This window comes from Otolemur garnettii, unplaced genomic scaffold (assembly GCF_000181295.1).
Source record: "Otolemur garnettii isolate 467f Iridium unplaced genomic scaffold, OtoGar3 scaffold00007, whole genome shotgun sequence".
NCBI lineage: Eukaryota > Metazoa > Chordata > Mammalia > Primates > Galagidae > Otolemur > Otolemur garnettii.
Window position 1 is genome coordinate 10,126,193 of NW_003852402.1, and position 12,579 is coordinate 10,138,771.

Here is a 12,579-nt window from a genome sequence, read left to right on the forward strand (position 1 = left end):
CTGTTTAAAATTGACTTTTGTCCTCATCACAGACTTGAGAAGGAAGTCTCTTTGGCCCCATTTTACTAAGAAAAAACGGACTTTCAGAAAGGTGAGTCCGCTTATCCAAAGTCACAGTAAGAAGAGAGGAAATTCCCAACAAGTAAGCTGGACACAGTGAGGTCTGAATGATAGGGCCCTCCCCAAATGCCCACTCCCCACAAACGTGTCCTTTTTGGTTAAAGGACTTTGGGTTTTCAGGTGTGAAAGGCCCCAGACATCCATTGCTCACGTTCCCAGAATACTTGGTTGGGGATCTTTGCCTGCAGGAGTTCATGAGTCCTGCAGATGAGGATCTTGGTGGAATGTGTTGCAAAACACACTAAAGGAAGCCCTGTGGCACAGTGATTCAATCCATATGTTACCTTAAGTAAACAAGAAACTTAACTTCTAGGTGCCAACCACAATTTCACCCTCTGTAAAATGGAGTTATGTTATTACCTGATGGAGTTGCCATAAGAATTAAGTGTTAATTCAAATGAAAGACCTATGGCAATCTCTTTATCCTTAGGTAGGGGGTAGGGGAGCTGGAATAGTGGCCATTTCGATTACTCTGCCACCTTGATTTGGGGTTCAGAAATTATTGCTCTTTTAATTACCATCTCCATTTTGCAGAATAAGAAATGGAGACCCCAAGGGAGCTGAAATCCTTTCCCAGCATTTCCTTCTGGGAGTCTCTTAAGGAATGAGGCTATGGATAAGAACATCTAATTCTAGAAACTGGCCTTCATGGTACCCCTGCACCTCACTCAGGTTCTCAGTTCTTGGGAGAATAAGTAAACAAACAGAAGATCTCACCTACCACCAAGGTCCTGGCCCAGTGGCCTGGGTACCTAACAGAATCACCTGCTCAAAGTTCTTCCATATGTTACCAGTGCTGGTAGAAAAGCTCTACATTCCTGTTCTAGGCAGCCAGCATCCATCAAAATTTGTCCCCTGCCTGCCCTCCTCTGTCCTTCCACATGCACATTTGACATGATAGTGACAAAAACATTAGACTACTGGGAATTCCCAGGATGAGCCAGATTCTTTGTACCTGCTGACTGCACATGTTCTCTGCCCTGTTTGGAACACTTCCCCTTCCTGTCTTCTCTGCCCCAACACACACATACATGCACATACTCATTCTTTCTCCCTCCCCCCAACCTCCCTCCAAATGTTTGTTTGCCTGGAAAATGTCTCCCTTCAAGTCTCAGCCCAAAAGAAGTGTGCATCACACTTGGAAACTCCTTGCCCAGTGTTCCCTGCATCTGTACATTTTCCCCCTAAAGTGATGACCACACTGTGTTACTTCTCAGTGCCCTCACCTGACCATGCTCTTTGTGGGCAGGGCTGGAGTGTTTTTTGTCTGTGTCTTGGCAGCCAGCCCAGGGCCTCGGCCCACAATACATCCTCAGTAAACATGGGGAAATGAATGCACAAGTGAAGGAACCATACTTGTGCTAGCAGGACAGAGATGGCACAACCCCAGGAGTCAGTTTGTTAAACTGGCAAGAACAGAGTAACAAACTTTGGGGTTATCCAGCCTCCAGCTGTCCTTCTATTGAGGGACAGTGGCCTAGAGCACACAATGTGTTAGAGGCAGGGACAGAACGCAAGGCCAGGTGTTTTGGCTCTTGGCCATGGGCTCATTTCACTACTTCAGCTCAAGAGATGTTTGCAGCTGCTCCAAGTAACTCTCCAGGAGACCCTGCTGGCAGTTCCATCTCTAACACTTGATTTTTCTCATTCCCAGTTGCGAAAATTTCAGTGGAACTAACCAAGCCTCAGTTCCCACGTATGTGTAATGGGAAAGACTCTCAGGGCTTTAGGAGGGCCCAGAGTGATCAGGATGTTGGGGATGGGGACAGTGAAGGGTGTGCGTAAATACTTGGCTCTGAGGTCAGCGGAGCAAGGTTTGAATCTCAGCTTTGCTCATTGACCACTGTGTGACTTGGAACAAGTGTCTTTCCTTCTCTGAGTCTCACTTCCTCATCTGTAAAATGAACAAGATGAAGCTAACCTCACCTGGAAGTGAGGATCAATCAGGCATGCCATGCCCTGAGCTCAGAACTGGGCATATAGTAGGTGCATAATAATTGCTGGTAATCATCACTATTATTATCCCAGAGTGCTTTTCCCCACTTCTCTCACCCTTCTCTCTACCAAGAACTTACCTGGCCCCTCCTGGCAGACATGCTCAGTTTTAGTGACCTTTAGTTAGTCTGATAAGGGAATGCCCGCGCATGGCCTGAAGGTACCACCCTACCCAGATAACTATGTTTGCCTGACAGCCCTTGGTGCCTTAACCCCCAAAGAGCAGCAGAAAAGAAGTTAGAGTGGATAGGAGACGTAGTCTTTGAGCAACACTAACACCAACCTCTGTGTATTCTGGTCTCTCTGATTCCTCCCTGCACCCGTGAGAGTCTCTGTAGATTTTTTTCTAATAAACAAATGTGGTAAACAAGGCTCACAATTGAGAGTTTGGTTGCAACCCTACTCTTAACTGGGAATGAAGAAAATCAGCTCCTGTACACCCTAGCTGTGCAGCCTCAGGCAGGTCAGCTGACTTCCCTGAGCCTCAGCCCCCTCATCTGGAAAATGGGCATACTGTGCGGTGGCCAGCCTAGCGCTGGACCAGGAGCCAATAGCAACGAGTAAGAGTAAGAGTTAGCCTGTCACTGAGAGAACAGACCCCAGGAGCCAGCCTATGGCCCTTCAGATGTAAAAGAAGCCACAGCCACCTCCCCTCCCTGCCCTTGAGGAAACCCCAACCAGAGGTCTAAGTGTTTACAGCCCTCTTTGGCAGGGGAGGGTTACGTAATGCCAGATGTTTGTGAAACTGGCTCAGGCCCAGGTCTGAGACACACTTTGCAATCCCAGAGTCCCTTGAAGGCCTTCTCCCTCTCCCCCCACCTGGCTCCCCTTGGCCCAGGGCTGGCTGGCAGGAAGTTGCTGATTGGAAGCTTTCAGCTATATGAATTATTCCATCATCCTTCACCCTGAAAACCAATTTTCCTCCAGCCCCACTCACTTGTAAAAACTGAGGGAGTTCAGGCAGCACCTGTGGCTCAGTGGGTAGGGCGCCAGCCCCATATACCAAGGGTGGTGGGTTCAAACCTGGCCCTGGCCAAATTGTAACAAAAAAATAGCTGAGCATTGTGGCGGGCACCTGTAGTCCCAGCTACTGGGGAGGCTGAGGCAAGAGAATTGCCTAAGCTCAGGAGTTGGAGGTTGCTGTGAGCTGTGTGATGCCACACCACTCTACCAGGGCAATAAAATGAAACTCTGTCTCTACAAAAAAAAAGAAAAAGAAAAAGAAAGAAAGAAACTAGAAGAGCTTGGGAGCTCCATGTATACCTCTCCTTTCATGTGGGGGCCCCAAATCCCTCCTTAGCCTCCCACTCTAACATCAGCCTTCTCCCTCCCCTCACCCTCTCTATCCACCCTTACCCGTGCAGCACCCCCGCTGTAGCCAGCCTACCCTTCGCCACCTGAGGACCCCCAGAGACAGCAGGAACGGATTGAACAGCGTGGGCCGGTCCCCGGGCATCCGCCATGAGGTCACCAGTCGGCCCTTGAATGGGCTCCCAGCCTTGCCCTCTGCTGGCCTCTTGTCTGCCTGTCAAACAGGGTCCAGTGTTGGCCCCAGGTCCCTTTGGAGGGATGGGGGCATCCCTGGCTAGACTCCCCTGCCCATTCTGTCATGCCCCTCCACAAAGACTCAGGGTTCCCATCTTTCTTCCCCCCCAGAGCTGCGGAGACAAGAGCTGGTTCACTAATTCTCATTACGCTGTGTTTGGCTTACAAGGCCCTGGGCTCAGCACCCTGTAGATGTGCGCCTTACCACCCTAACTCACAAAGTCAAAGCATGGCTGCACAGTGAGGGGAACGCAGATGTGGGTTCTACCCACATGGTGTTTTCAGATTATTTTTCATTGGGTTCCAATGTTAAATAATTAGGAGAGTTGATGTATAAATATATTTCCAGTTCCTCTTAAGATATCTAAAGGTGGCTCGGCGCCTATAGCTCAACCAGCTAAGGCGCCAGCCACGTACACCTAAGGTGGCGGGTTCGAATCCCCAGCCCGGACCCGCCAAACAACAATGACGGCTGCAACCAAAAAATAGCTGGGCGTTGTGGCGGGCGCCTGTGGTCCCAGCTACTTGGGAGGCGGAGGCAGGAGACTCGCTTGAGCCCAGGAGTTGGAGGTTGCTGTGAGCTGTAATGCCACGGCACTCTACCCAGGGAGACAGCTTGAGGCTCTGTCTCAAACCAAAAAAAAAAAAAGATATCTAAAGGTGTAGAAACTCTGAGCCCATCTTCCCCATGAACAACCATCTGGAGCCAAGGGTCACACAAGTGCCCCCAAGCCCATCTGACCCTCAGGGCATTAGGTTGTGACTCCCACTTAAGTAAAAAGAATGAGTTACAGACTTCCATAGATACCCCAGCACCCCCAAATGCTCCCCATTTTAGAGTTATCGTTGTTGGAGAAACCCAGGCCCCAGCACAGCAGAGGGAGGACTTATGCAAAGTCACCTAGAAAGTTACTGGCAGAGGTAGGACAGAGCCAAGGTGTCCCAACTCTGCAGATTCTCTGGAAGCAGAACTTGAAACATCAAAATGCAGGTCCAGAAGGGCTTTGGGGAAAGGAGTGCCGCCACCCTGCTACCACTCCCCCATCATAGCCCTGACCATACAGGGTGCTACTGTCTCATCAGTAGCACCCTAACTCATTGCAGACAGGCACACAGAAGGTGCTCACTAAGTGTACGTGAGTGTATGGAGTGAATGAATGAGGTAGTTGTCAATGCTGTCCAGTTGAAGCTGCCTAGAGAAGGGCTGAGAGATTTTCCATGTCACTGAGACAGCCCCATTTCAAAACTGCCTCCAGGAAGTATGAAGAAATAACACAGAAAGAGGAAGAGCAATGTTGTCAGAGCCCACATGTGGGCTGGGAGCACATTTACTGCTCAGGGTCCCCATCCCCTCCCATGTCACAGATTGGTCCCTTTAGCACAGTGGTTCTCAACCTTCCTAATGCTGTGGCCCTTTAATACAATTCCTGTGGGTCACGACCCATAGGTTGAAAACCACTGCTCTAGCAGTTCTAGCACTCTAAGTGAGGCCATACAGGAGATCAGGGCAGAGCTGGGCAGCAGCATGGTAGGGTAGGGGTCCCACAGCCTGGGTTCTAGTTTGAGTCCAGCCTCTGGCTGCTGTGTGACCTGGAAGAACTCCCCTGCCTCTGTTTCCTCGTCTGCACAATAAGGGGCTGGGCAGAATCCTCCCAGCTCTGATTAGCAGCAGGGCCAGGCCCAGGGACTCCAGGCTGCCAGACAAATATTCTCTGTCACACCTGGCTTTTCAGGAGGTGGCACAGGGAGCGGCAGGACAGGAAAGCACAGTCCCAAACAGTCTGTCTCCTTGTCCCCCGCCTCCCAGGGCCCTCAGCTCTGACCTCACCTCTCTGGAGGCTGAGGGTGATGAGAACAGTCTGTTTGGCAGGTCGCAGGGAGGGCGGGGCAGAGTTGTGTGGCCAGCTGCAGCCAGGCCTCAGAGCAGTCTCCATGCCTCTGGCCCCCTGCACACATCTGTCCTGCCTCCATGGCCCCTCCAGGCCCAGCTGGCTGCAGCACTTCCTCAGCCCTCTTCACTCCTTCTCTTGCCTCCAGCTTCTAAAGCCCTACTTTTGCTCTCAGCCTGGGCTGGCCTTCTATAACCAGAAGAACCTTATCCTCAGAAACCATCAGACACAAACCACTGTTTTCCCAGGGAAAGACATGACCTTTTCAGGGCAGTCTAGCAAGTTAGAAGAAGAGCCCTGGGCTTCTGAATCCCAGGGTCCTCCACCTATCCAGGTCCCTAAGTCAGAGGTGACTCACGATTGGCTCTTTCAGAGCCCCTCTTCACCAGGACCCCCATGCATACAGATAACCCTGTAACAGAGCCAGCCTTGGTCTGGATGGCCTGGAGCTCTTCCAAGGAATTCAGCCCACGTCTGCCTGGTTTCCCTTCCCTTCCCCTCCCCTCCCTATGTGCCCATGCCCATGACCCAACTACCGAGTCTGCCTGTGTCTGGTCAGTCAGGGAATCTGGGCCTCTGCTTGGTTCTGACTTCTCAGGCTCCTCTGTTTGGAACTGGAGAAAAGAAAGAACATAGCTTAGCTTAGCTTATCCCCGGGGCCCACCCATCTATTCACCTTCTCATCTGTCCAATTACCATCCATCCAGCATCCAGCAACAGTAGATCCATGTATACATCCAGCCATTGAATGTGCATCTCATGTTGACCACCATCTCATCTGTCCAACATCACTGTCTGCCACCCATTCCTATAGCCCTCCTGTATTGATCCATCATCTATCCACCCACACAACACCCATGTATCCATCCATCATCCATCTACCCATCCTTCCAATGATCACTTACCATCCATCATCTCATATTTATCCAACCATGTAACATCCATCCATCCATTTCCACCCAACTTCCATCTGTCCATTCATCATTATACACCCATGCATCCCCTAAGCAACATCCATCATAAGTCCATCATCCATTCATCACCCAGCTCTCCATCCATCATTCACTCATCTGACATTTATCCAACACATGTCTATTTATCATTCATCTAACATACTGGGACCTCATCTATCCATCACCCAACCACACAGCCATCATCTGTCGTTCTACCCACTGACCCCTCATTATCTATCTTATTTTTGTTGTTGTTGTCATCATTGTCATTTTGAGACAGAGTCTCACTTGGTTGCCCTCAGTAGAATGTGGTGGTGTCACAGCTCACAGCAACCTCAAACTCTTGGGTTCAAGTGATTCTCTTGCTTCAACCTACCAAGTAGCTGGGACGACAGGCACCCACCACAACACTTGGCTATTTTTTAGAGATGAGGTCTCTCTCTGGCTTAGGCTGGTCTTGAACTAGTGAGCTAAGCCAATCCACCCACCTCAGCCTCCCAAAGTGCTAGAATTACAGGCGTGAGCCACCATGCCTGGCCTTCCTCATCCATCTTGTGTGCACTCAAGCATCCATGTATTCACTGATCAACCATCCACTGAGCTGAGCCCCTCCTTTATGTCAGGCCCGCAGCCAGGGGCCAGAGGTACAGAGATATATAGGCCCAGCTCCTGCCGCCGTGGAGCTATGTCTCTTAAGGGGAAATGACAAACACAGTATGACAGATGGAAAGAAGCAAAACTGACAAGCCCAGAAGGGGACCATCACCAGCTTGGGGTGGGGCTGGGTCAAGTATTCAGGGAAGGCTTCTCAGGACAGGGCACCTGACCTGAGAATTGAACAATGAACAAGCATTTGGAGAGTGAGGGGGGAAGGAAAGAGCATCCTAGGCAATGGGAATAGCAGGTATAAAGGCAAGGACATGTGTGAACACGTGTACAAGGTCCTGTAGCCAGCTTAGCACAACTAGAGGCAGATCTGGGCTGGGAGAAAGGGAAGAAAGCCTTGAATGCCATGCCAAGGATTTTCATAGAGGGAAGCACCTAGTGCTCCTCCCCAGTCATCATCTCCTGGCCTCCCAGGACACCCGAGCCTCACTGTGGACAAACTCCAGCTAAGAGTTTGCCCTTTCTGCCCTCACCTCCCTTTTGACTGGGCCAGCCTGCAGCACCCCAGCATCCACTGGGACACGGCATCTTGTCCTCCCCGAGCTGCCTGTAGTCTACTTGCCTCTCCTACCAGTCTAACGGCAACTTGAGGACAGGACCGAGCTGGCTCATTGCATTTCTGGTGTCTGGCACTGAATTGATTAGAGGGAAATAGGGGGGGCAGGGGAGTCCCCAGTCCTCTTAGAGGCTTCACAATGTGGTGGCTAAAAGCACACTTTGGAGTGGACACTGCTCTTGTTTCTCACAACTTATGTACATGGGGGACTCCTGGCAAATGCCTATAAAAAGCCTGAGCCTCAGTTTCTTCATCTGTAAAATGGAGACAGTGGCTGCTGTCTCATATCTACTTGAACCACATGTGGCAAGACATAAAGCACTGTCCTCAGGGCCTGGCACAGGGAACATGGGGAGGATGTAGCATCAGACCATGCACCCAGGAGATAAGAAGGCTTCGGATGAACAGCAGGAGTCTCCACACCACCCAGTGGTGCTTGCTAGGGAAGCAGTGGGCCTATTCTCCAGGAGACTGAGGCCCAGAGAAGCTGGTATCCAAAACCACATGCTATCCTCATAGGGAGCTGATACTAGGCTGCATGGCTCTGGGTTCCAGGACCCTGCCCCCATACCCTCTCGCATCTTCAGATAAATACTCTGAGGTTTGAGGGAGCACCAAAGTACCACTGAGGTGGGTAAGGGTGAGTACCTACTGTGTGTCAGGCATGTGGCTAGCTTTGCACATGGCCCGCATTTAAGCAGTCTGTCTTGGCAGCCCACTCCACTCAGTGAGCGTTTTTGCAGCCTCTTCTCTGTGTTAGAGAAGAGCTATAGGAGCCACAGAGGGGTCAGTGATGCTGCCCTGGAGTCATGAACTTGGGGTAAAGGATAGAGGGGAGAGGACATGACCTCATTGGCTGCAGTCCCAGGCAGCGGCTGGTACACACTGCCAGACACAACATAAGCAAGATGTGGTAGGGCCAGGAGGGGAGCAGGCCCTGGCCAGAACATCTTGCTTCAGGCCTTCGGGTGGTCTATACCAACCAGACCTGGGTTCCACCTCCCACTAGCTCTGGGATCTTGGGCTTAATTCTGTACCTCAGTTGCCTTTTCCATAAATAAAGAGTGTCTTTCTCATCAGGTTGCTGTGGAGACTAAATGGAGAAAGTCCATGTAAAACATTCAGACTTAGGTTCGGCATGTAGTAAATGCTCAAAAACATGTCGGTGATGACCACTGTTGGGCCAGCTTGGTGGTCAGGGCGGGTCTTGGTAGCAGGGAGGATGAAGTCTAAGCATGCAGGGTGTACAGGAGCCCAGGCTACTCGCAGGGGAGGCCTAAGTCTGGGATGGGCTGACTTTCTGGCTACCTTTGGGAGGTGGGACTGACGTACCTCTAGCTCTGGTAAGCTGGGGCTTCTGCTCGCTGGCTGGTCCATCTGCTCCAGGCCAGCCATAGTGGAGGTCTCTGGTTCACTTGTCACTTTGGTCTTTGGCCACTGGGTGGAGGTGTGGGCAGGGCTGGGCAGCTCAGCTGGGCTCTGGGGCCACTGCCCAGGACCATGTCCATTGACTGGAGTGGCTTTGGCCCAGTCTTCAGGCTGGCTGTGTTGCTCTTGCTCCAGGGCTTCCTTTGTGTCTGGGGGACCTGGCTCTGGCTGTAAAGCCTTGGCCGGGTCACCCCAGTGTCCAGCTGGGTCCTTGCGGGGCAGCCGGGCCTGCAGGAGCTCCAGGAGGCCCTGCCAGTCCAGCCTCGGGAGACGGGCCCACGTGCCTTCCCCAGGTGCCCGGAGAAGGCCCAGTAGGTCAGTCCAGTCAAGCTCAGGGTGCCTCTCAGGGCCAGTGGGTGTCTCAGGCTGCCAGGGTTTTGAGAACTCGGCTGGGCCTGCCCAGGAGCTCTCTGCGGGGCCCATAGGCTGGTGGGGACTCTCCTGCAGGCTGCCCGAAGCCCTCTGGGCTGGCTTCCGGGGAGGCTCCTCCCAGGCCTCTGACTGTCCCCAATGCTCCCTATACTCCCTGGGAGGGCCCTGCCATGCTTCCTCTGGGGCTCTAGCAGCCCCCAGGCTGGGCTCCCCATATCTTCGCCAGCCCCCAGGGTCTGGGCCCTCCTCCTGGCTGCTCCAGCTCCTCTCCTGGGGCCTGTGAGGGCACTGGGACCCTGGTGGTTCCTCCTGACTCTGCCACTCCCCTAGAGGCTGTCTCCGGACTGCTCGGCCACTTTCTGGAGGTCTCTCTGTCCGAAGCTCCCTCTCAGGGGTCCTAGATGGTGTCCTGGGGGACAGCGAGGACCACTGGAGCCGCCGGTCCCCCTCAGGCTGCCTCTCAGGACTCCTGGAATGAGGGGGCTCCGCTCGGCTCTGCCGGGCTGGTTCTGCCTGTTTGGCAGGGGGCTTGGTCACCTGAGGATGAGGTGCGGGAATGGGTGAGGCTAGGTGGCCTCTGCTTGTCATAATCAGGCCCTGGGAGAGGCAAGGCTGTCCACACAGCAGCCTGGATCAAACCAGGTCAAAAAGCACATAGGTTCCCTGGGTTCTCTCTCTCGGGGTCAGCTCTTCCTTCTCACCCACTTTTCACAGTTGCAGAGAGAGATCTGTGAAGAGCTACTCACTCTCCTGGCTTCCCCTCCCCCTAAGATACTGATCCAGCCTGGGGTATCAGGTGCTGGAGTTTCCACCACTGACACCCTGTTCCTCTGTATTGGCCTTGCCCTCTAAGTTTCTTTAGAGTCCCTCCCCAGAGTCCTTAGGGCCAGATTGATGCATCTGAGGCTTTCCCCCAAATCTCAAATAGCAGGTACCTAATAAAAGAAGCGGATAGTGTGGGGGACTATCTTCAAAGGACTAATTTGGCCCTTGGGAAAGGCGGAGAGCCCATGACTGGGGGCTCTGACATATTCATAGGGTCCCTGCCCAGGACACTTGCCTAACACCTAGGGGAAGGGGAGAAGCAGTGGCCACCCCTTGGGGTGTTGGGGCCCTGTGGCACTGCTCACCTGCCTGCTGGGGGCAGGGCTGGACTGTCTTCGGAGAAGTTGGCTCTGACCTTGGCTGGGCCGCTGCAACAGTCCCTCATCCCGGGCCTGGAAGGTCCCCGGTGCCTCGGACTTCCTATGAGCAAATGCAGCTTCCCTGAGGGCCTTTGGGACTATCTCACTCCCGGCACCCCAACCCTCCACTCCCACAGCCACCAGGAGATGTAGGAGATCCAGGGACTCACTGCAAGCCCATTGAAGGACCCTAAGTGAAAGCTGGCCTCAGTTTCCCCTTCTTTTTTTTTTTTTTTTGAGACAGAATCTTATTTTGTTGCCCTCAGTAAAGTGTATCATAGGTCACAGTAACCTCAAACTCTTGGGCTCAAGCGATTCTCTTGCCTCAGCCTCCCAAGTAGCTGGGACTACAGGTGCCCACCACAACACCTGGCTATTTTTTTTAGAGATGGGGTCTTGCTCTTGCTCAAGCTGGTGTCGAACCTGTGAGCTCAGGCAATCCACCCACCTCAGCCTGCCAGAGTGCTAGGATTATAGGCCTGAGCCACCACACCCGGCTATTTCCCCTTCTGAAAAATGGGGATGTTCTGCCTCCGGAGGCTATTGTGAAGCTGATATGAGAAAAGTGGTGAGTAAAGGGGTGGGGGGCCTTGCCTTGGCTGCCATGGCTGCCCCGTCTCACTCAATACTCCCCATCACAGCCACCCCCAGATAAAGGTTAGACTGGTCCTAGTGGGAATTATGATTTATTGAGCACCTCCTGTGTACCAGGCACTGTGCGCACAGAATTATTACGGTAAACATTTATTGAGCACTTCCTATGTTCCAGGCACCAAGCACTTGTATGCACAATCTCATCCCATCTCACACAACCCATGTGGTGGGGACGGGAGAGGCAGAATGTTATGTGTCTTTGTCGTCCATTCTTTCTGTCCTTTCCCTGTCCATATGGTACATTTTGGACTTCTTTGCCTTTGAATAGAGGTCCAGCACTTAGACTTTGAAACGCAAGGCCATCCTACCTATTGGCAAAAGAGCTCCCAGTGAGACCAGTAGGCAGAAACATTCTCTCCTCCCTAATAACTCCACAAAGGCCAACATAAACTGTCCAGGCAAACGTCATTTCTAAGACACCTTGACTCCAGGTGTTGATGCCACATCTGACAAAGAGAATCTCTAACCTGTGTAGAATCTGGTCCTAGGTCATTGCTTAACAATTGGGAGCCACAGGTATTAATATTTAACATGACATCTCCAAAGGTGGGCACATCTCTCCCCTCCCCTGTGTAAGGGAGTCATGAGAAAAGACCCAACTGCCCCATGAATATTTATTTCAATGGAGCTTCTGAGTCTGACTTCATCTCAATTGGTAAATGGAGCCTTTCTCCCTAGTGGCTGAACCAAACCAGGAGAAGCCTGAAAAAGACAACCCTGGATCGCGTGGAGAGCGCAGAATGAGCCGGCAAAATCAAGGTAAGAGGCAGCTCTGCACAGGTGTCCACAGGTGAGACCTGCTCCCCACAGTCATCCTGTAGCCAAGGAACTGTGCTGGAATGATGCAGAGGCTTTGGAGAGTATAACAGTATGGGTTTGGGGCTTGTGTTGTCTTACAGCTTTTGCCAATGTCATTAGAATCAGATTCATAAAGTACAGTAATTTGACTTTTTAGCAACCCTTAGCAACTAATTCAGGGAGGAACCAAAGTTCCCTGGAGTTAAGTGTTTCTAAGCTTGAGGGCTCCATTAGCAGGTTCAATTTTTATTTTAATTTATTCTATTTTTAGTAGAGATGGGGGTCTCATTCTTGCTCAGGCTGGTCTTGAACTCCTAACCTCAGGAATCTGCCTGCTTTGGCCTCCCAGAGTGCTAGGATTACACAGGTGAGCTACTGCACCCAGCCTCAGGTTCAGTTTTTATTTTATTTATTTATTT

General features: G+C 51.9%; 1 protein-coding gene across 1 annotated transcript in view; it reads right to left on the reverse strand.

The window, feature by feature from the left end:
• TRIOBP (TRIO and F-actin binding protein) overlaps nt 1-12,579 on the reverse strand; it is a 65,637-nt gene that overhangs the window by 27,186 nt on the left and 25,872 nt on the right. The window contains 4 exon segments of the mRNA XM_023509199.1: nt 3,503-3,640; nt 6,086-6,163; nt 9,057-10,061; nt 10,655-10,769. Coding sequence (XP_023364967.1) covers nt 3,503-3,640; nt 6,086-6,163; nt 9,057-10,061; nt 10,655-10,769 — 1,336 coding nt within the window.